The 23279-nt window shown below is 46.4% G+C and overlaps 1 protein-coding gene across 1 annotated transcript; it reads right to left on the bottom strand.

The window, feature by feature from the left end:
- Nucleotides 1–335: 335 nt before the first annotated feature.
- On the bottom strand, nucleotides 336–23101 carry LOC139419139 (5,6-dihydroxyindole-2-carboxylic acid oxidase-like). Its single transcript, XM_071169101.1, has 9 exons — nucleotides 23037–23101; nucleotides 17891–18249; nucleotides 15452–15560; nucleotides 14231–14444; nucleotides 13469–13673; nucleotides 3841–4008; nucleotides 1934–2113; nucleotides 1666–1812; nucleotides 336–586 (listed from the first exon to the last, which is right to left on the bottom strand). Exons 1-9 carry the CDS (start codon nucleotides 23048–23050, stop codon nucleotides 387–389), a joined length of 1596 nt encoding a protein of 531 aa, XP_071025202.1. The 5' UTR covers nucleotides 23051–23101; the 3' UTR covers nucleotides 336–386.
- Nucleotides 23102–23279: the final 178 nt, after the last annotated feature.

Raw genomic sequence — 23279 nt, 5'->3', positions numbered from 1 at the left:
ACTAGTAGTGCACTATATAGGGAATAGGGCTCTGGTCATTAGTAGTGCACTATATAGGGAATAGGGCCCTGATCTAAAGTAGTGCACTATATAGGGAATAGGGCTCTGGTCACTAGTAGTGCACTATATAGGGAATAGGGTTCTGGTCACTAGTAGTTCACTATATATAGGGAATAGGGCTCTCGTCACTAGTAGTGCACTATATAGGGAATAGGGCCCTGGTCTAAAGTAGTGCACTATATAGGGAATAGGGCTCTGGTCACTAGTAGTGCACTATATAGGGAATAGGGCTCTGGTCACTAGTAGTGCACTATATAGGGAATAGGGCCCTGGTCTAAAGTAGTGCACTACATAGGGAATATGGTGCCGGTGGAGACACATGATCTCTACACGACAGACTGGCTGTTGTCCGGCCGTCTGTCTGAGTAGCGACGGAAGGTCTCCCCTAGCAACGGCTCCAGTCCCTCAGCCGAGCGGAAGTAGCGAGCACGCATGGCACACGCGATGACCCCCGACACCACCGCAGCCACCAGCACCGCGGCGACGATCGCTATGGTGATGATCTCCGACAGCGTGTAGGGGCGAGCTGTACGGGGGGGGAAGAGAGAAAAGCAACAGTTGGCTAAATAAAATACATATATATATATGAGAACAGCTGTGCAGGTTTTTGCTCTATCCCTGCGCTAGGGTTATCAATATTACAGTTAACAATTAGACTACAGTTACGTCCCAAATGGTATCCTATTCCGTGAGTAGTCCACACTATTGGGAATAGGGCCCTGGTCACTAGTAGTGCACTATATAGGGAATAGGGCCCTGGTCTACAGTAGTGCACTATATAGGGAATAGGGCTCTGGTCACTAGTAGTGCACTATATAGGGAATAGGGCTCTGGTCACTAGTAGTGCACTATATAGGGAATAGGGCCCTGGTCTATAGTAGTTCACTATATAGGGAATAGGGCCCTGGTCTAAAGTAGTGCACTATATAGGGAATAGGGCTCTGGTCACTAGAGGTGCACTATATAGGGAATAGGGCCCTGGTCACTAGTAGTGCACTATATAGGGAATAGGTCCCTGGTCACTAGTAGTGCACTATATAGGGAATAGGTCCCTGGTCTAAAGTAGTGCACTATATAGGGAATAGGGCCCTGGTCACTAGTAGTTCACTATATAGGGAATAGGGCCCTGATCTAAAGTAGTGCACTATATAGGGAATAGGGCTCTGGTCTAAAGTAGTTCACTATATAGGGAATAGGGCCCTGGTCTAAAGTAGTGCACTATATAGGGAATAGGGCTCTGGTCACTAGTTGTTCACTACATAGGGAATAGGGCTCTGGTCACTAGTAGTTCACTATATAGGGAATAGGGCTCTGGTCACTAGTAGTGCACTATATAGGGAATAGGGCTCTGGTCACTAGTAGTGCATTATATAGGGAATAGGGCTCTGGTCACTAGTAGTGCACTATATAGGGAATAGGGCTCTGGTCACTAGTAGTGCACTACATAGGGAATAGGGCTCTGGTCACTAGTAGTTCACTATATAGGGAATGGGGGGCATTTGGAATATAATCATAGAGTTCAAAGGTCATACATTCTCTGTGTATGACTCACTGTGCTGTGTGACCTATGTTCTGTCTGTCTGTCTGTCTGTCTGTGTGACTCACTGGGCCATGTGACCTCGTAGGTGTATCCCAGGTTCTCGGGGGCTGTGACGAACATCTCAGCGTTGGTGACGGGTGGCCAGAAGGGAACCATGTTGAACTGTCTGTTGTGACCAATAGGAGCATCCTCCTCCGGGTACACTGCCTCCCCTGGGGGACGACATGAACCTTAGCCGAGAGCTGGGTGTGGGTCTGCAGACACTTTCCCCATTGGTCTGTTTGACTGAATTGTTTGTGTTCTGTGATTGGCTGCAGTTGTGACATACTATACCTGGGGCGTGTCGGCTCAGCCACTCATCAAAGATGGCGTCAGTGAAGGTGTGGAGCAGGACAAAGATGGGGTCGTTAGGGGACAGGTGTGTCTGCCCTCCCGTCCCGTTGAGGAACAGGTGAGCCAGGTTATGGAGGCTGCGCACCACTGGGTCATAGCCACCCTGAGGGGCACTGTAGCCTGGAGGGAGGGGAGGAGAGGGGGAGGAGAGAGGAGAGGAGAGGAGAGGGAGGAGAGGGGCAGAGAGAGAGGAGAGGAGAGTATACCGAATAGATAGTATAGACTAGATAGATGTAGTACCTACTATAGATAGATGCATACTGTACTGGCATAGATAGACTGATAGATGCACTGCTATAGGCATACTATACGTACCTACGGACTATATATACATGCCTAACTACCTACTATGTATACTGGACTGAGATACTATATCTATATCGATGGATACCTACTATACCTGGGCATACAATACATCGGATACTATACGTATACTAGATAGATAGACTGAATACCTACCTACGTATGCCTGCATGCATACTATAGTATGCATGTATACTACTATGCATACATATGTATACCTACTATATATGTATACTTATACGTACCTAGACCTACTATACCTACTATATACGTATACTAGATGACTATACTATATATCTAGTAGCTGGATGATTGATACCTGCATAGATAGATGTATAGGTCATGTATCTACATATGTATTCCTACACTGACTGATGTATATATTTATGAGCTACCTACTATTATACTATATGTATAACTACTGAGACCTACTATACCTATGTAGATATAGATACGTATACGATAGATAGATAGATAGACTCATACTACTGAATACCTATCTATAGATACTATGCATTCCTGACGTATATACGTATAATCTGAATGATAACGTATACCTACTATATAACTGAATACCTGAATACCTACTATAGATATGTATACTATAGCAGACCTGACTCATACATACTATACGCATACCTACTATACTGAGACGCTATACCTATCTATACTATACCGTATCTATACCGTATAATATGCTATACTGTATATACTGTACGTATAACTACCTATACTATACTATACCTGAATCCTACCATACATACTATACTATACCTACTACTATACTATACTGTACTATATGATACCTACTATATGTATACCTACTATACTGTATCTATACCTATACTATATCCTACAATCATACCTAGACTGAATACCTATACTATACTGATCTATAGAGGGGGAGGAGAGAGAGAGGAGAGGGAGGAGAGAGGAGAGGAGAGAAGAGAAGAAGGGGAGAGAGAGAGAGAGGGGAGAGAGAAGAGAGGAGAGGGGGAGGAGAGAGAGAGAGAGAGAGAGGAGGGGGGTGGGAGAGGAGAGGAGAGGAGAGGAGAGAAGAGAGAGAGAGAGAGAGAGAGAGAGAGAGAGAATGAATCCTGACCCTCTACGGTTTTCCTGAAACCTCACCCTCTACGGTGTTCATGAAACCTCACCCTCTACTGTGTTCCTGAATCCTCACCCTCTACGGTGTTCCTGAATCCTCACCCTCTACGGTGTTCCTGAATCCTCACCCTCTACGGTGTTCCTGAATCCTCACCCTCTACTGTGTTCCTGAATCCTCACCCTCTACGGTGTTCCTGAATCCTCACCCTCTACGGTGTTCATGAAACCTCACCCTCTACTGTGTTCCTGAATCCTCACCCTCTACGGTGTTCCTGAATCCTCACCCTCTACGGTGTTCCTGAATCCTCACCCTCTACGGTGTTCCTGAATCCTCACCCTCTACGGTGTTCCTGAATCCTCACCCTCTACGGTGTTCATGAAACCTCACCCTCTACTGTGTTCCTGAATCCTCACCCTCTACGGTGTTCCTGAATCCTCACCCTCTACGGTGTTCCTGAAGCTCTCTGAAGAGGTGGAGTAGTAAGGTGGGGAATCGAAGGTTTTCAGGTCCAGACAGTCCACTACATCCTGGGGTTCAGGCAGCCTCTGCACCATGGGTCGCGCCACGTTACCGGCTGGGTTCCTCCTGATGGGACTGGTCTCTGAATCTATAGGGTCATAGGTTAGGTATCACAGGTCTCTGAATCTATAAAGTCATAGGTTAGGGTTTAGGGGTCAGAGGTCTCTGAATCTATATTGTCATAGGTTAGGGGTCACACGTCTCTGAATCTATAGGGTCATAGGTTAGGGTTTAGGGGTCACAGGTCTCTGAATCTATAGGGGTCATAGGTTAGGGTTTGGGCATCACAGGTCTCTGAATCTACAGGGGTCATAGGTTAGGGGTCACAGGTCTCTGAATCTATAGGGGTCATAGGTTAGGGTTTGGGGTCACAGGTCTCTGAAATCTATAGGGTCATAGGTTAGGGGTCACAGGTCTCTGAATCTATAGTGGTCATAGGTTAGGCTTTAGGCGTCACAGGTCTCTGAATCAATACGGGTTAGGGGTTAGGGGTCACAGGTCTCTGAATTTATAGGGCACAGAGGGTTGACATGTCAAAACAAGTATTGGACTAGTCTCTTAACTTAGAGATGGTCAACGTCCACATTTAACATGGATGAATCACAAATGGCACCCTATTCACAGTGTAGTGCACTTCTGTTGACAGAACTCTATGGGTACCCAAGGGCACCATTCCCCCTATAGTGCACTTCTGTTGACAGAACTCTATGAGTACCCAAGGGCACCATTCCCTCTATAGTGCACTTCTGTTGACAGAACTCTATGGGTACCCAAGGGCACCATTCCCTCTATAGTGCACTTCTGTTGACAGAACTTTATGGGTACCCAAGGGCACCATTCCCTCTATAGTGCACTTCTGTTGACAGAACTCTATGGGTACCCAAGGGCACCATTCCCTCTATAGTGCACTTCTGTTGACAGAACTCTATGGGTACCCAAGGGCACCATTCCCTCTATAGTGCACTTCTGTTGACAGAACTCTATGGGTACCCAAGGGCACCATTCCCTCTATAGTGCACTTCTGTTGACAGAACTCTATGAGTACCCAAGGGCACCATTCCCTCTATAGTGCACTTCTGTTGACAGAACTCTATGGGTACCCAAGGGCACCATTCCCTCTATAGTGCACTTCTGTTGACAGAACTCTATGGGTACCCAAGGGCACCATTCCCTCTATAGTACACTTCTGTTGACATAACTCTATGAGTACCCAAGGGCACCATTCCCTCTATAGTGCACTTCTGTTGACAGAACTCTATGGGTACCCAAGGGCACCATTCCCTCTATAGTGCACTTCTGTTGACAGAAGTAGTGCACTATAAAGGGAATAGGGAGGTGGGAATAGGGAACTCCTTGGCTCTGTCTGAAAACGTAGGCTTAACTAGCCTTTAAACCCTTGATTCCTTCTGTCCTTGATTCCTTCTGTCCTTGATTCCTCCTGTCCTTGATTCCTCCTGTCCTTGATTCCTCCTGTCCTTGATTCCTCCTGGCCTTGATTCCTTCTGGCCTTGATTCCTTCTGTCCTTGATTCCTTCTGTCCTTGATTCCTTCTGTCCTTGATTCCTCCTGACCTTGATTCCTTCTGTCCTTGATTCCTTCTGTCCTTGATTCCTTCTGTCCTTGATTCCTTCTGTCCTTGATTCCTTAATTATTACTCACCTTCCTCTCAAAGGTCACTGGAGGAGGGGCTCAAAGTGGAAGAACACCTTGATTGGATCCTTTCCTCCAATGAGCTTTGAGAGGGAGGCAAGGAATTTAGGAATCAAATCAAGGATTCAACGGTTAGTTCTGATTTCAGATAAAGACGTTTTCTGAGTTTTCTCACTGGTTAGGTCATGTGGTCACTGGTCAGGAAAATCTCTCACTCACTCACTCACTCACTCACACACACACACACACACACACACACACACACACACACACACACACACACACACACACACACACACACACACACACACACACACACGAGGAGATATTGCATAGCTGTGTGCTATCTATCTGTCCATTTGAGTGTAATTCCTCTTGATCAAAGAGAACCAGTAGACTGTCAGACTTCTTCCTCCTTAGCCTCATAACGCCCATATTAGGAAGTCACATGACCACAATGTGTTGTTCCCTGTGTACTGAGGTAAAGAGGATCAGCTAGGAGACAGACTGGAAAGCTACTAGATATCACTGAGCAGGTCACACACCCTCACTCCTCTCATGTTCTGTCAGGTCACACACCCTCACTCCTCTGATGTTCTGTCAGGTCACACACCCGCACTCCTCTCATGTTCTGTCAGGTCACACACCCTCACTCCTCTGATGTTCTGTCAGGTCACACACCCTCACTCTTCTCATCTTCTGTCAGGTCACACACCCTCACTCCTCTGTTGTTCTGTCAGGTCACACACCCTCACTCCTCTGATGTTCTGTCAGGTCACACACCCTCACTCCTCTCATGTTCTGTCAGGTCACACACCCTCACTCCTCTGATGTTCTGTCAGGTCACACACCTTCACTCCTCTCATGTTCTGTCAGGTCACACACCCTCACTCCTCTGATGTTCTGTCAGGTCACACACCCTCACTCCTCTCATGTTCTGTCAGGTCACACACCCTCACTCCTCTCATGTTCTGTCAGGTCACACACCCTCACTCCTCTGATGTTCTGTCAGGTCACACACCCTCACTCCTCTGATGTTCTGTCAGGTCACACACCCTCACTCTTCTCATCTTCTGTCAGGTCACACACCCTCACTCCTCTGATGTTCTGTCAGGTCACACACCCTCACTCCTCTCATGTTCTGTCAGGTCACACACCCTCACTCTTCTCATCTTCTGTCAGGTCACACACCCTCACTCCTCTCATGTTCTGTCAGGTCACACACCCCCACTCCTCTCATGTTCTGTCAGGTCACAATTCTAACTCAATTCTCCCCAATTTGAATCTCTAGGAAATTGTAGGACATTTCCTGAGATGAAAGTAGGGAGGAAGTGAGTGTTGTAATCTGGCCCAGATTATACATACCAACCAGACTAATCTCCTAATCTGGAGTCATGTGGATGTAGATTATACTACTTATTCCTTAGTCCAGACCTTCAGAACCCTGTTGTTCATTGTGTTTTAGTTATAATTCCTTCCAAAGCCCAGAGAAATCACATGTCAGCACTACTTCTAACAGGTCCAACCAAAATCACTGTTACAGATGGTTCCCTCTATCCAGAGTGGCACAGTCTGGGGTGTGTTTCTGTCAGTTTCCCTGGGCCAGATCAGTCTGGGGTGTGTTTCTGTCAGTTTCCCTGGCCCAGATCAGTCTGGGGTGTGTTATTGTCATTTTCCAACCTCAGATCAGTCTGGGATGTGTTTCTGTCGGTTTCCCTGGCCCAGATCAGTCTGGGGTGTGTTACTGTCAGTTTCCCTGCATCAGATCAGTCTGGTGTGTGTTACTGTCAGTTTCCCTGGCCCAGATCAGTCTGGGGTGTGTTACTGTCAGTTTCCCTGCCCCAGATCAGTCTGGGGTGTGTTACTGTCAGTTTCCCTGCCCATGATCAGTCTGGGGTGAGTTTCTGTAAGTTTCCCTGGCCCAGATCAGTCTGGGGTGTGTTACTGTCAGTTACCCTGCATCAGATTTAGCCTAGTGCTGGACTAGAAAAGCATGCTCAGTCACCAAGCACAGGGTTAGTAAAAAGGGTTAGTCATCACTGTTCCAGATGGTTCCCAGAGTGTCGTAGTGTTTACAAGGTGTTGGGACATATCATGCTCACTGTTACAGATGGTTCCCAGAGTGTCGTAGTGTTTACAAGGTGTTGGGACATATCATGCTCACTGTTACAGATGGTTCCCAGAGTGTCGTAGTGTTTACAAGGTGTTAGGGCATATCATGCTCACTGTTACAGATGGTTCCTATAGTGTCGTAGTGTTTACAAGGTGTTGTGACATATCATGCTCACTGTTACAGATGGTTCCCAGAGTGTCGTAGTGTTTACAAGGTGTTGGGACATATCATGCTCACTGTTACAGATGGTTCCCAGAGTGTCGTAGTGTTTACAAGGTGTTAGGGCATATCATGCTCACTGTTACAGATGGTTCCCAGAGTGTCGTAGTGTTTACAAGGTGTTGGGACATATCATGCTCACTGTTACAGATGGTTCCTATAGTGTCGTAGTGTTTACAAGGTGTTAGGACATATCATGCTCACTGTTACAGATGGTTCCTATAGTGTCGTAGTGTTTACAAGGTGTTAGGGCATATCATGCTCACTGTTACAGATGGTTCCTATAGTGTCGTAGTGTTTACAAGGTGTTAGGGCATATCATGCTCACTGTTACAGATGGTTCCCAGAGTGTCGTAGTGTTTACAAGGTGTTAGGGCATATCATGCTCACTGTTACAGATGGTTCCTATAGTGTCGTAGTGTTTACAAGTTGTTGGGACATATCATGGTCACTGTTCCAGATGGTTCCTATAGTGTCGTAGTGTTTACAAGTTGTTGGGACATATCATGCTCACTGTTCCAGATGGTTCCTATAGTGTCGTAGTGTTTACAAGGTGTTAGGACATATCATGCTCACTGTTACAGATGGTTCCTATAGTGTCGTAGTGTTTACAAGTTGTTAGGACATATCATGCTCACTGTTACAGATGGTTCCCAGAGTGTCGTATGTTACAGATGGTTCCCAGAGTGTCGTAGTGTTTACAAGGTGTTAGGGCATATCATGCTCACTGTTACAGATGGTTCCTATAGTGTCGTAGTGTTTACAAGGTGTTGTGACATATCATGCTCACTGTTACAGATGGTTCCCAGAGTGTCGTAGTGTTTACAAGGTGTTAGGACATATCATGGTCACTGTTACAGATGGTTCCTATAGTGTCGTAGTGTTTACAAGGTGTTGGGACATATCATGCTCACTGTTACAGATGGTTCCCAGAGTGTCGTAGTGTTTACAAGGTGTTGGGACATATCATGCTCACTGTTACAGATGGTTCCCAGAGTGTCGTAGTGTTTACAAGGTGTTAGGGCATATCATGCTCACTGTTACAGATGGTTCCCAGAGTGTCGTAGTGTTTACAAGGTGTTGGGACATATCATGCTCACTGTTACAGATGGTTCCTATAGTGTCGTAGTGTTTACAAGGTGTTAGGACATATCATGCTCACTGTTACAGATGGTTCCTATAGTGTCGTAGTGTTTACAAGGTGTTAGGGCATATCATGCTCACTGTTACAGATGGTTCCTATAGTGTCGTAGTGTTTACAAGGTGTTAGGGCATATCATGCTCACTGTTACAGATGGTTCCCAGAGTGTCGTAGTGTTTACAAGGTGTTAGGGCATATCATGCTCACTGTTACAGATGGTTCCTATAGTGTCGTAGTGTTTACAAGTTGTTGGGACATATCATGGTCACTGTTCCAGATGGTTCCTATAGTGTCGTAGTGTTTACAAGTTGTTGGGACATATCATGCTCACTGTTCCAGATGGTTCCTATAGTGTCGTAGTGTTTACAAGGTGTTAGGACATATCATGCTCACTGTTACAGATGGTTCCTATAGTGTCGTAGTGTTTACAAGTTGTTAGGACATATCATGCTCACTGTTACAGATGGTTCCCAGAGTGTCGTATGTTACAGATGGTTCCCAGAGTGTCGTAGTGTTTACAAGGTGTTAGGGCATATCATGCTCACTGTTACAGATGGTTCCTATAGTGTCGTAGTGTTTACAAGGTGTTAGGGCATATCATGCTCACTGTTACAGATGGTTCCTATAGTGTCGTAGTGTTTACAAGGTGTTAGGACATATCATGCTCACTGTTACAGATGGTTCCCAGAGTGTCGTATGTTACAGATGGTTCCCAGAGTGTCGTAGTGTTTACAAGGTGTTAGGACATATCATGCGCACTGTTACAGATGGTTCCCAGAGTGTTGTATGTTACAGATGGTTCCCAGAGTGTCGTAGTGTTTACAAGGTGTTAGGGCATATCATGCTCACTGTTACAGATGGTTCCTATAGTGTCGTAGTGTTTACAAGGTGTTAGGGCATCTCATGCTCACTGTTACAGATGGTTCCTATAGTGTCGTAGTGTTTACAAGGTGTTAGGGCATATCATGCTCACTGTTACAGATGGTTCCTATAGTGTCGTAGTGTTTACAAGGTGTTAGGGCATCTCATGCTCACTGTTACAGATGGTTCCCAGAGTGTCGTAGTGTTTACAAGGTGTTGGGACATATCATGCTCACTGTTACAGATGGTTCCCAGAGTGTCGTAGTGTTTACAAGGTGTTAGGGCATATCATGCTCACTGTTACAGATGGTTCCTATAGTGTCGTAGTGTTTACAAGGTGTTGGGACATATCATGCTCACTGTTACAGATGGTTCCCAGAGTGTCGTAGTGTTTACAAGGTGTTAGGGCATATCATGCTCACTGTTACAGATGGTTCCCAGTGTCGTAGTGTTTACAAGGTGTTGGGACATATCATGCTCACTGTTACAGATGGTTCCCAGAGTGTCGTAGTGTTTACAAGGTGTTGGGACATATCATGCTCACTGTTACAGATGGTTCCCAGAGTGTCGTAGTGTTTACAAGGTGTTAGGGCATATCATGCTCACTGTTACAGATGGTTCCCAGAGTGTCGTAGTGTTTACAAGGTGTTGGGACATATCATGCTCACTGTTACAGATGGTTCCTATAGTGTCGTAGTGTTTACAAGGTGTTAGGACATATCATGCTCACTGTTACAGATGGTTCCTATAGTGTCGTAGTGTTTACAAGGTGTTAGGGCATATCATGCTCACTGTTACAGATGGTTCCTATAGTGTCGTAGTGTTTACAAGGTGTTAGGGCATATCATGCTCACTGTTACAGATGGTTCCCAGAGTGTCGTAGTGTTTACAAGGTGTTAGGGCATATCATGCTCACTGTTACAGATGGTTCCTATAGTGTCGTAGTGTTTACAAGTTGTTGGGACATATCATGGTCACTGTTCCAGATGGTTCCTATAGTGTCGTAGTGTTTACAAGTTGTTGGGACATATCATGCTCACTGTTCCAGATGGTTCCTATAGTGTCGTAGTGTTTACAAGGTGTTAGGACATATCATGTTCACTGTTACAGATGGTTCCTATAGTGTCGTAGTGTTTACAAGTTGTTAGGACATATCATGCTCACTGTTACAGATGGTTCCCAGAGTGTCGTATGTTACAGATGGTTCCCAGAGTGTCGTAGTGTTTACAAGGTGTTAGGGCATATCATGCTCACTGTTACAGATGGTTCCTATAGTGTCGTAGTGTTTACAAGGTGTTAGGGCATATCATGCTCACTGTTACAGATGGTTCCTATAGTGTCGTAGTGTTTACAAGGTGTTAGGACATATCATGCTCACTGTTACAGATGGTTCCTATAGTGTCGTAGTGTTTACAAGGTGTTAGGGCATATCATGCTCACTGTTACAGATGGTTCCTATAGTGTCGTCGTGTTTACAAGGTGTTAGGACATATCATGCTCACTGTTACAGATGGTTCCCAGAGTGTCGTATGTTACAGATGGTTCCCAGAGTGTCGTAGTGTTTACAAGGTGTTAGGACATATCATGCTCACTGTTACAGATGGTTCCCAGAGTGTCGTATGTTACAGATGGTTCCCAGAGTGTCGTAGTGTTTACAAGGTGTTAGGGCATATCATGCTCACTGTTACAGATGGTTCCTATAGTGTCGTAGTGTTTACAAGGTGTTAGGGCATCTCATGCTCACTGTTACAGATGGTTCCCAGAGTGTCGTAGTGTTTACAAGGTGTTAGGACATCTCATGCTCACTGTTACAGATGGTTCCCAGAGTGTCGTAGTGTTTACAAGGTGTTAGGACATCTCATGCTCACTGTTACAGATGGTTCCTATAGTGTCGTAGTGTTTACAAGGTGTTAGGACATATCATGCTCACTGTTACAGATGGTTCCCAGAGTGTCGTAGTGTTTACAAGGTGTTAGGACATATCATGCTCACTGTTACAGATGGTTCCTATAGTGTCGTAGTGTTTACAAGGTGTTAGGGCATATCATGCTCACTGTTACAGATGGTTCCTATAGTGTCGTAGTGTTTACAAGGTGTTAGGGCATATCATGCTCACTGTTACAGATGGTTCCTATAGTGTCGTAGTGTTTACAAGGTGTTAGGGCATATCATGCTCACTGTTACAGATGGTTCCCAGAGTGTCGTAGTGTTTACAAGGTGTTAGGACATATCATGGTCACTGTTACAGATGGTTCCTATAGTGTCGTAGTGTTTACAAGGTGTTAGGGCATATCATGCTCACTGTTACAGATGGTTCCTATAGTGTCGTAGTGTTTACAAGGTGTTAGGACATATCATGCTCACTGTTACAGATGGTTCCCAGAGTGTCGTATGTTACAGATGGTTCCCAGAGTGTCGTAGTGTTTACAAGGTGTTAGGGCATATCATGCTCACTGTTACAGATGGTTCCTATAGTGTCGTAGTGTTTACAAGGTGTTAGGGCATATCATGCTCACTGTTACAGATGGTTCCTATAGTGTCGTAGTGTTTACAAGGTGTTAGGACATATCATGCTCACTGTTACAGATGGTTCCCAGAGTGTCGTATGTTACAGATGGTTCCCAGAGTGTCGTAGTGTTTACAAGGTGTTAGGACATATCATGCTCACTGTTACAGATGGTTCCCAGAGTGTCGTATGTTACAGATGGTTCCCAGAGTGTCGTAGTGTTTACACGGTGTTAGGGCATATCATGCTCACTGTTACAGATGGTTCCTATAGTGTCGTAGTGTTTACAAGGTGTTAGGGCATCTCATGCTCACTGTTACAGATGGTTCCCAGAGTGTCGTAGTGTTTACAAGGTGTTAGGACATCTCATGCTCACTGTTACAGATGGTTCCCAGAGTGTCGTAGTGTTTACAAGGTGTTAGGACATCTCATGCTCACTGTTACAGATGGTTCCTATAGTGTCGTAGTGTTTACAAGGTGTTAGGACATATCATGCTCACTGTTACAGATGGTTCCCAGAGTGTCGTAGTGTTTACAAGGTGTTAGGACATATCATGCTCACTGTTACAGATGGTTCCTATAGTGTCGTAGTGTTTACAAGGTGTTAGGGCATATCATGCTCACTGTTACAGATGGTTCCTATAGTGTCGTAGTGTTTACAAGGTGTTAGGGCATATCATGCTCACTGTTACAGATGGTTCCTATAGTGTCGTAGTGTTTACAAGGTGTTAGGGCATCTCATGCTCACTGTCACAGATGGTTCCTATAGTGTCGTAGTGTTTACAAGGTGTTAGGGCATATCATGCTCACTGTTACAGATGGTTCCTATAGTGTCGTAGTGTTTACAAGGTGTTAGGGCATATCATGCTCACTGTTACAGATGGTTCCCAGAGTGTCGTAGTGTTTACAAGGTGTTAGGACATATCATGGTCACTGTTACAGATGGTTCCTATAGTGTCGTAGTGTTTACAAGGTGTTAGGGCATATCATGCTCACTGTTACAGATGGTTCCTATAGTGTCGTAGTGTTTACAAGGTGTTAGGACATATCATGCTCACTGTTACAGATGGTTCCCAGAGTGTCGTAGTCCTCTACACTCTCACAGATCACCCTCCACTGGGAGAAGACAGAGTTGGGGCTGAGGCTGTTCATATCGAAGGAAGACCTGGCTCCTAGGAGGTCGTCAGTACACACGTCACACTCACTGCCGCCGATGGCAAAGTTCCAGTAGGGGAGGGCAAAAGTGGCATCACCCAACATGTCCTGGAGAGGATGGAGAGATGGAGAGATGGAGGGGATTGAGAGATGGAGAGATTTAGGGGATGGAGAGATGGAGAGATTGAGGGGATGGAGAGATGGAGAGATTGAGGGGATGGTGAAATGGTGAGATGAAGAGATGGAGGGGATGGAGAGATGGAGAGATTTAGGGGATGGAGAGATGGAGAGATGGAGGGATGGAGAGATTGAGGGGATGGAGAGGATGGGAGGGATGGAGAGATGGAGGAATGGAGGAATGGAGTGATGGAGGGATGAATGGGGTGGAGAGATGGAGAGATTGAGGGAATGGAGAGATTGAGGAGATGGAGAGATTGGAGAGATGGAGAGATTGAGGGGGTGGCGAGATACTCAATTCTGATTGGTCGAGAGAGTGTTTTACAATGTTTGAATATACGACAATATTGAACACACGCACACACACTCTCTCTTTCTTTTCTCTCTCTCTCACACACACACACACACACACACACACACACACACACACACACACACACACACACACACACACACACATACACTTCGTACCCCCTTCTCTCACTCACCTGCATATCTCTCTCCAGCTGCAGCAGGTGGAACCTGTGCCAGGTGACGAATCCCGGGCCTTCGTGAGAAAAGTCCACACCCCCAAAGCTAGCCTGCCCCGCCCCCATGTAGGTCTTGCTGACAGAGTAGTAGTGGGTCCACACAAAGTAGTTATAGATGGTGACGTTGTCAAACTGAGGGGTGTTACCGTCCGGACCGTACACTTCCTGGTAACTGTAGAGAGATGAGGATTTATCAGTGACAATGTGGCAAAGTGGAGTTTAATGCACAACCAAGCTCCCACCCAATTCTCTAACCTCTAGCCTCTAAATCTATAACCTCCAATCTCTTACCTATAGCCTCCAATTCTCTAACCTACAGCCTCCAATTCTCTAACCTCTAGCCTCCAATTCTCTAACCTCTAGCCTCCAATTCTCTTACCTCTAGCTTCCAATTCTCTAACCTCTAGCCTCAATTCTCTAACCTCTAGCCTCCAATTCTCTAACCTCTAGCCTCCAATGCTCTAACCTCTAGCCTCCAATTCTCTAACCTCTAGCCTCCAATTCTCTAACCTCTAGCTTCCAATTCTCTAACCTCTAGCTTCCAATTCTCTAACCTCTAGCTTCCAATTCTCTTAACCTCTAGCCTCCAATTCTCTAACCTACAGCCTCCAATTCTCTAACCTACAGCCTCCAATTCTCTAACCTACAGCCTCCAATTATCTTACCTCTAGCCTCCAATTCTCTAACCTACAGCCTCCAATTCTCTAACCTACAGCCTCCAATTCTCTAACCTACAGCCTCCAATTCTCTAACCTACAGCCTCCAATTCTCTAACCTACAGCCTCCAATTCTCTAACCTACAGCCTCCAATTCTCTATTCTACAGCCTCCAATTCTCTAACCTACAGCCTCCAATTCTCTAACCTACAGCCTCCAATTCTCTAACCTACAGCCTCCAATTCTCTAACCTACAGCCTCCAATTCTCTAACCTCTAGCCTCCAATTCTCTAACCTCTAGCTTCCAATTCTCTAACCTATAGCCTCCAATCCTCTAACCTACAGCCTCCAAATCTCTAATCTCTAGCCTCCAATTCTCCAACGAATGAGATTATATTTGATCAGATGAGATGAGTGGTGAGTGGTGATGAAGTTTCAGTTATTTGGTTCCGATGCACAATCAGATCGAAGCAATCGATCTGCGATCATTAAGATAAGATCACAGCACCATCAAACTGGTTACCGTCGTGTGCAGATGACCAGGTCAGGGTGGACGGTCCTCTTGGCCTGGTCCAGAGAGTTCACAAACGCCTGCTTCTCTGCTGAACTCATCTGCATCACATTCCTCCTGACTGGAGGGAGGCAGGGAGGAGGGAGGAGGGAGGATGGAGGGAGGGAGGGAAGGAGGATGGATGGAGGGAGGGAGGCAGGGAGGATGGAGGGAGGGAGGGAAGCATGGAGGGAGGGAGGGAGGGAAGCAGGAAGGATGGAGGGAGGGAGGGAAGCAGGGAGGATGGAGGGAGGGAGGGAAGCATGGAGGGAGGGAGGGAGGGAGGAGGGAGGGAAGCAGGAAGGATGGAGGGAGGGAGGGAGGGAAGCAGGAAGGATGGAGGGAGGGAGGGAGGGAGGGAGGAGGGAAGCAGGAAGGACGGAGGGAGGGAAGCAGGAAGGATGGAGGGAGGGAGGAGGGATGCAGGGAGGATGGAGGGAGGGAGGGAAGCAGGGAGGATGGAGGGAGGAAGGATGGAGGGAGGGAGGGAGGATGGAGGGAGGGAAGCAGGGAGGATGGAGTAAGGGAGGATAAAGGAAGGGAGAAGAGAGGGAGAGTGAAAGGGGGAAGGGAAGAGGGAGGAGAAAGGAAGGGAGATGCATCAAATATTGTACGTTAGAAACTGTAGATGGTCCCTGATAAAGAAATACAGTGCCTTGCGAAAGTATTCGGCCCCCTTGAACTTTGCGACCTTTTGCCACATTTCAGGCTTCAAACATAAAGATATAAAACTGTATTTTTTGTGAAGAATCAACAACAAGTGGGACACAAACATGAAGTGGAACGACATTTATTGGATATTTCAAACTTTTTTAACAAATCAAAAACTGAAAAATTGGGCGTGCAGAATTATTCAGCCCCTTTACTTTCAGTGCAGCAAACTCTCTCCAGAAGTTCAGTGAGGATCTCTGAATGATCCAATGTTGACCTAAATGACTAATGATGATAAATACAATCCACCTGTGTGTAATCAAGTCTCCGTATAAATGCACCTGCACTGTGATAGTCTCAGAGGTCCGTTAAAAGCGCAGAGAGCATCATGAAGAACAAGGAACACACCAGGCAGGTCCGAGATACTGTTGTGAAGAAGTTTAAAGCCGGATTTGGATACAAAAAGATTTCCCAAGCTTTAAACATCCCAAGGAGCACTGTGCAAGCGATAATATTGAAATGGAAGGAGTGTCAGACCACTGCAAATCTACCAAGACCTGGCCGTCCCTCTAAACTTTCAGCTCATACAAGGAGAAGACTGATCAGAGATGCAGCCAAGAGGCCCATGATCACTTTGGATGAACTGCAGAGATCTACAGCTGAGGTGGGAGACTCTGTCCATAGAACAACAATCAGTCGTATATTGCACAAATCTGGCCTTTATGGAAGAGTGGCAAGAAGAAAGCCATTTCTTAAAGATATCCATAAAAAGTGTCGTTTAAAGTTTGCCACAAGCCACCTGGGAGACACACCAAACATGTGGAAGAAGATGCTCTGGTCAGATGAAACCAAAATTGAACTTTTTGGCAACAATGCAAAACGTTATGTTTGGCGTAAAAGCAACACAGCTCATCAACCTGAACACACCATCCCCACTGTCAAACATGGTGGTGGCAGCATCATGGTTTGGGCCTGCTTTTCTTCAGCAGGGACAGGGAAGATGGTTAAAATGGATGGGAAGATGGATGGAGCCAAATACAGGACCATTCTGGAAGAAAACCTGATGGAGTCTGCAAAAGACCTGAGACTGGGACGGAGATTTGTCTTCCAACAAGACAATGATCCAAAACATAAAGCAAAATCTACAATGGAATGGTTCAAAAATAAACATATCCAGGTGTTAGAATGGCCAAGTCAAAGTCCAGACCTGAATCCAATCGAGAATCTGTGGAAAGAACTGAAAACTGCTGTTCACAAATGCTCTCCATCCAACCTCACTGAGCTCGAGCTGTTTTGCAAGGAGGAATGGGAAAGAATGTCAGTCACTCGATGTGCAAAACTGATAGAGACATACCCCAAGCGACTTACAGCTGTAATCGCAGCAAAAGGTGGCGCTACAAAGTATTAACTTAAGGGGGCTGAATAATTTTGCACGCCCAATTTTTCAGTTTTTGATTTGTTAAAAAAGTTTGAAATATCCAATAAATGTCGTTCCACTTCATGATTGTGTCCCACTTGTTGTTGGTTCTTCACACAAAAATACAGTTTTATATCTTTATGTTTGAAGCCTGAAATGTGGCAAAAGGTCGCAAAGTTCAAGGGGGCCGAATACTTTCGCAAGGCACTGTATATGGATGTATGAAGAAAATAAATATATTTATTCTAGGTTATCTATTTTATTTTATTTTAAAGGAAGTAGGAAAGAGTCTCTTTCTTCACTCTATCTAATCAGATAAATAAATCCACCTCCCTCTCTCTTACCCACAGATATCCTCTGATCACAGTTAGGTCCGGTGAGTCCATACCGGCACCGGCCACAGTTATACCCCGCAAAGCTCCCGTTACACCGGCACGTCCGGTTAAAGAACCTTAACGGCCAGCGTTCCCGGTCGTCCCGGCCGTCATGTGGGTACTGGGGGCCGTGGCGGTGGCTGTCGGCAGCTACGGACACACACTGACCCCTCGCTGTGGCAGAACCACACTCGTCGTCCAGGGCTCCAGTGGGAGAGGGGCAGCACTGGCCGCTCCGTAGCCCCGCTGAGGTGACACATTCTCTGGGGAACTGTGCCAGGGTCCACGGGGTCAGAGCCACCACCACCAGGAGACCCAGCCAACACATACTGGAGCAGGGAGAGAGAGAGAGAGATCATTACAACTCTGTATATATACGTAATATGACATTTGCAATGTCTTTATTCTTTTGGAACTTCTATTAGTGTAATGTTTACTCTAAATGTGTTTATTTCACTTTTGTTTATTATATTCTTCACTTTCTTTGGCAATGTAAACCTATGTTTCCAAGCCTAATTGAATTTAGAGATGGCGAGAGAGAGAGGAAGTGAGAGACAGAGGAGAGCAGAGCAGAGAGAGAGAGAGAGAGGAAGTGAGAGACAAAGGAGAGCAGAGCAGAGAGAGAGGAAGTGAGAGACAAAGGAGAGCAGAGCAAAGAGAGAGAGAGAGAGGAAGTGAGAGACAGGGGAGAGCAGAGCAGAGAGAGAGAGGAAGTGAGAGCAGAGGAGAGCAGAGCAGAGAGAGAGAGAGAGGAAGTGAGAGACAGAGGAGAGCAGAGCAGAGAGAGAGGAAGTGAGAGACAAAGGAGAGCAGAGCAGAGAGAGAGAGGAAGTGAGAGACAGAGGAGAGCAGAGCAGAGAGAGAGAGAGGAAGTGAGAGACAGAGGAGAGCAGAGCAGAGAGAGAGAGGAAGTGAGAGACAGAGGAGAGCAGAGCAGAGAGAGAGAGAGAGAGAGGAAGTGAGAGACAGAGGAGAGCAGAGCAGAGAGAGAGAGAGAGAGGAAGTGAGAGACAGAGCAGAGCAGAGAGAGAGAGAGAGAGGAAGTGAGAGACAGAGGAGAGCAGAGCAGAGAGAGAGAGTAAGTGAGAGACAGAGGAGAGCAGAGCAGAGAGAGAGAGAGAGGAAGTGAGAGACAGAGGAGAGCAGAGCAGAGAGAGAGGCAGTGAGAGACAAAGGAGAGCAGAGCAGAGAGAGAGAGGAAGTGAGAGACAGAGGAGAGCAGAGCAGAGAGAGAGAGAGGAAGTGAGAGACAGAGGAGAGCAGAGCAGAGAGAGAGAGGAAGTGAGAGACAGAGGAGAGCAGAGCAGAGAGAGAGAGAGAGAGAGGAAGTGAGAGACAGAGGAGAGCAGAGCAGAGAGAGAGAGAGAGAGGAAGTGAGAGACAGAGCAGAGCAGAGAGAGAGAGAGAGAGGAAGTGAGAGACAGAGGAGAGCAGAGCAGAGAGAGAGAGTAAGTGAGAGACAGAAGAGAGCAGAGAGAGAGAGAGAGGAAGTGAGAGACAGAGGAGAGCAGAGAGAGAGGAGAGCGTCAACAGGGATATGCATCAACAGCAACCTTGGGAAAATCCTCTGCATTATCATTAACAGCAGACTCGTACCTTTCCTCAGTGAAAACAATGTACTGAGCAAATGTCAAAATGGCTTTTTACCAAATTACCGTACAACAGACCATGTATTCACCCTGCACACCCTAATTGACAACCAAACAAACCAAAACAAAAGGCAAAGTCTTCTCATGCTTTGTTGATTTCAAAAAAGCCTTCGACTCAATCTGGCATAAGGGTCTGCTATACAGACTGATGGAAAGTGGTGTTGGGGGTAAAACATACGACATTATAAAATCCATGAACACAAACAAGTGTTTTTTTGGGGGGGGGGGATCTGGCTAAAAATACTTGAATCAGTCATAGAACCCATTGCCCTTTATGGTTGTGGGGTCTGGGGTCCGCTCACCAACCAAGAATTCACAAAATGGGACAAACACCAAATATATATATTTATTTAACTTGGCAAGTCAGTTAAGAACAAATTCTTATTTTCAATGACGGCCTAGGAACAGTGGGTTAACTGCCTTGTTCAGGACAACAGATTTTTACATTGTCAGCTCAGAGATTTGATCTTGCAACCTTTCGGTTATTAATTCAACGCTCTAACCACTAGGCTACCTGCCGCCCTGAAACTGAGACTCAAAGCAAGCTGGTCCTGGGGCGCTGTTCACAAACACACCTCACAGAGCCCCAGGACAGCAGCACAATTAGACATTACACATGTTTACTGTTCATTTTTATATTTTATTGTTTTATTGTTTTTATTGTTTATTTCACTTTATATATTATCTACCTCACTTGTTTTGGCAATGTCAACACATGTTTCCCATGACAATAGAGCCCCTTGAATTGAATTGAATTGAGAGAGAAAGATGTAGTTAGAGAGTTGAAGGCTGGTCCATTTTTTGAGTGCCAAGCCCTGCTCAGCCTAGACTCCACACTCATCAGATATCAGATTTTCACAAAGGATTGGAGATGTTTTCTTGCCCAGACGTATGCCAGCTCCAGCACATCTCTTTTATCTCTGAAATTAATCTTTCCCTTTGTTATTATTCCCAATAATTCCCTCCGAATAACTTATCGAGCCAAAGACAACAGGTTCTACTTTCTAAAACAATTATCAAAAGTGTTCTAGGATTTGCAAGGACCCTGTTTATACGCAGTGTCTGAGACACTGCATCTCAGTACTAGAGGCGTCACTACAGACACCCTGGTTCAAATCCAGGCTGTATAATAGTCCCATAGTGAGATGCACAATTGGCCCAGCATCGTCCGGGTTGTGCTGTTGTAAACCGTCAATGTAAATAATAATTTGTTCTTAACTGCCGAGTTAAATAAAGTTTATTTATTTATTTTTTAATCCCACCGCCTATAAGACTCTCAGTTTCTCTCAGTGATGTTTCACTGAATGGAAACAATGTCTGACGAAGGAGTTTCTCCTTCACCCATAAACTCAATCCACTGTCTTTGTAGCCTACTATAAATAAACCAGCGATCTGTTGTTCTCCCATATAATACCAGACAATTTAAATGTCTATAGACCCATAAAATAAATATCAATATATAATTCCTTATCAAACCTGTTGCTGTGTTTCATTAGTTAGCTAGGCAAGTCAGTAAAGAACACACGGACTAGGAACAGTGGGTTAACTGCCTTGTTCAGGGGCAGAACGAACGGTTTTTACCTTGTCGGCTCGGGGATTTGATCTAGCAACCTTCTGGTTACTAGTCCAACACTCTAACCACTAGGCTACTAGGCTACCTGCCGCCCCTCTAACCACTAGGCTACCTGCCACCCCTCTAACCACTAGGCTACCTGCCGCCCCTCTAACCACTAGGCTACTAGGCTACCTGCCACCCCTCTAACCACTAGGCTACCTGCCACCCCTCTAACCACTAGGCTACTAGGCTACCTGCCGCCCCTCTAACCACTAGGCTACTAGGCTACCTGCCACCCCTCTAACCACTAGGCTACCTGCCACCCCTCTAACCACTAGGCTACTAGGCTACCTGCCGCCCCTCTAACCACTAGGCTACTAGGCTACCTGCAGCCCCTCTAACCACTAGGCTACTAGGCTACCTGCCGCCCCTCTAACCACTAGGCTACTAGGCTACCTGCCGCCCCTCTAACCACTAGGCTACTAGGCTACCTGCAGCCCCTCTAACCACTAGGCTACTAGGCTACCTGCCGCCCCTCTAACCACTAGGCTACTAGGCTACCTGCAGCCCCTCTAACCACTAGGCTACTAGGCTACCTGCCGCCCCTCTAACCACTAGGCTACTAGGCTACCTGCCGCCCCTCTAACCACTAGGCTACTAGGCTACCTGCAGCCCCTCTAACCACTAGGCTACTAGGCTACCTGCCGCCCCTCTAACCACTAGGCTACTAGGCTACCTGCCGCCCCTCTAACCACTAGGCTACTAGGCTACCTGCCGCCCCTCTAACCACTAGGCTACTAGGCTACCTGCCGCCCCTCTAACCACTAGGCTACCTGCAGCCCCTCTAACCACTAGGCTACTAGGCTACCTGCCGCCCCTCTAACCACTAGGCTACTAGGCTACCTGCCGCCCCTCTAACCACTAGGCTACTAGGCTACCTGCAGCCCCTCTAACCACTAGGCTACCTGCCGCCCCTCTAACCACTAGGCTACTAGGCTACCTGCCGCCCCTCTAACCACTAGGCTACTAGGCTACCTGCCGCCCCTCTAACCACTAGGCTACTAGGCTACCTGCAGCCCCTGTATCGTAGTGACATCAATAAGATACAAATATACAGATCATACAAAACCAATGATGGTAAGTCAATAAATGAGTTAAATAGATGAATGAATTAACAACTAACCTGTTGCTGTCTCCTACCTGTTGCTGTTTCCTACCTGTTGCTGGTTCCTACCTGTTGCTGTTTCCTACCTGTTGCTGTCTCCTACCTGTTGCTGTATCCTACCTGTTGCTGTTTCCTACCTGTTGCTGTTTCCTACCTGTTGCTGGTTCCTACTTGTGATAGTGCCTACCTGTTGCTGGTTCCTACCTGTTGCTGTTTCCTACCTGTTGCTGGTTCCTACCTGTTGCTGTCTCCTACCTGTTGCTGTATCCTACCTGTTGCTGTTTCCTACCTGTTGCTGTTTCCTACCTGTTGCTGGTTCCTACTTGTGATAGTGCCTACCTGTTGCTGGTTCCTACCTGTTGCTGTTTCCTACCTGTTGCTGGTTCCTACATGTTGCTGTCTCCTACCTGTTGCTGTATCCTACCTGTTGCTGGTTCCTACCTGTTGCTGTTTCCTACCTGTTGCTGTTTCCTACCTGTTGTTGTCTCCTACCTGTTGTTGTCTCCTACCTGTTGCTGATTCCTACCTGTTGTTGTCTCCTACCTGTTGTTGTCTCCTACCTGTTGCTGTCTCCTACCCGTTGCTGTTTCCTACCCGTTGCTGGTTCCTACCCGTTGCTGTTTCCTACCCGTTGCTGTTTCCTACCCGTTGCTGTTTCCTACCCGTTGCTGTTTCCTACCCGTTGCTGTCTCCAACCTGTTGCAGGTTCCTACCTGTTGCTGTCTCCTACTTGTTGCTGTTTCCTACCTGTGGTAGTGCATGCTGTTCCTCTGTCTCAGTCCAACTGATCACCCACTAGGGACGGCCCATTGGCCCCTTCTCTCTCATATAGCCTACTGCTCACACACACACACACACACTCTGCCGCATGACTAGGCCTTTCCTCCCAGAGCCCCACACACACACACACACCTCGCCTCGTGATTCAACCCAACCCAGCTGGAGGCCAATCTGGGAGTTCACTCACACACGAACCGAGATCCTACTACC

This window comes from Oncorhynchus clarkii, chromosome 10, assembly GCF_045791955.1.
Source record: "Oncorhynchus clarkii lewisi isolate Uvic-CL-2024 chromosome 10, UVic_Ocla_1.0, whole genome shotgun sequence".
NCBI classification, from domain to species: domain Eukaryota; kingdom Metazoa; phylum Chordata; class Actinopteri; order Salmoniformes; family Salmonidae; genus Oncorhynchus; species Oncorhynchus clarkii.
This window is presented reverse-complemented; position numbering and strand designations above follow the sequence as displayed.

Excerpts from the sequence above, each read along its gene's own strand:
- LOC139419139 (XM_071169101.1), bottom strand. Across the intron at positions 15,561-17,890 it reads TGATCAGAGGATATCTGTGG|TCAGGAGGAATGTGATGCAG; the intron begins GTAAGAGAGAGG and ends GCCTCCCTCCAG. Across the intron at positions 587-1,665 it reads CTACGAGGTCACATGGCCCA|CTCGCCCCTACACGCTGTCG; the intron begins GTGAGTCACACA and ends CCCCCCGTACAG.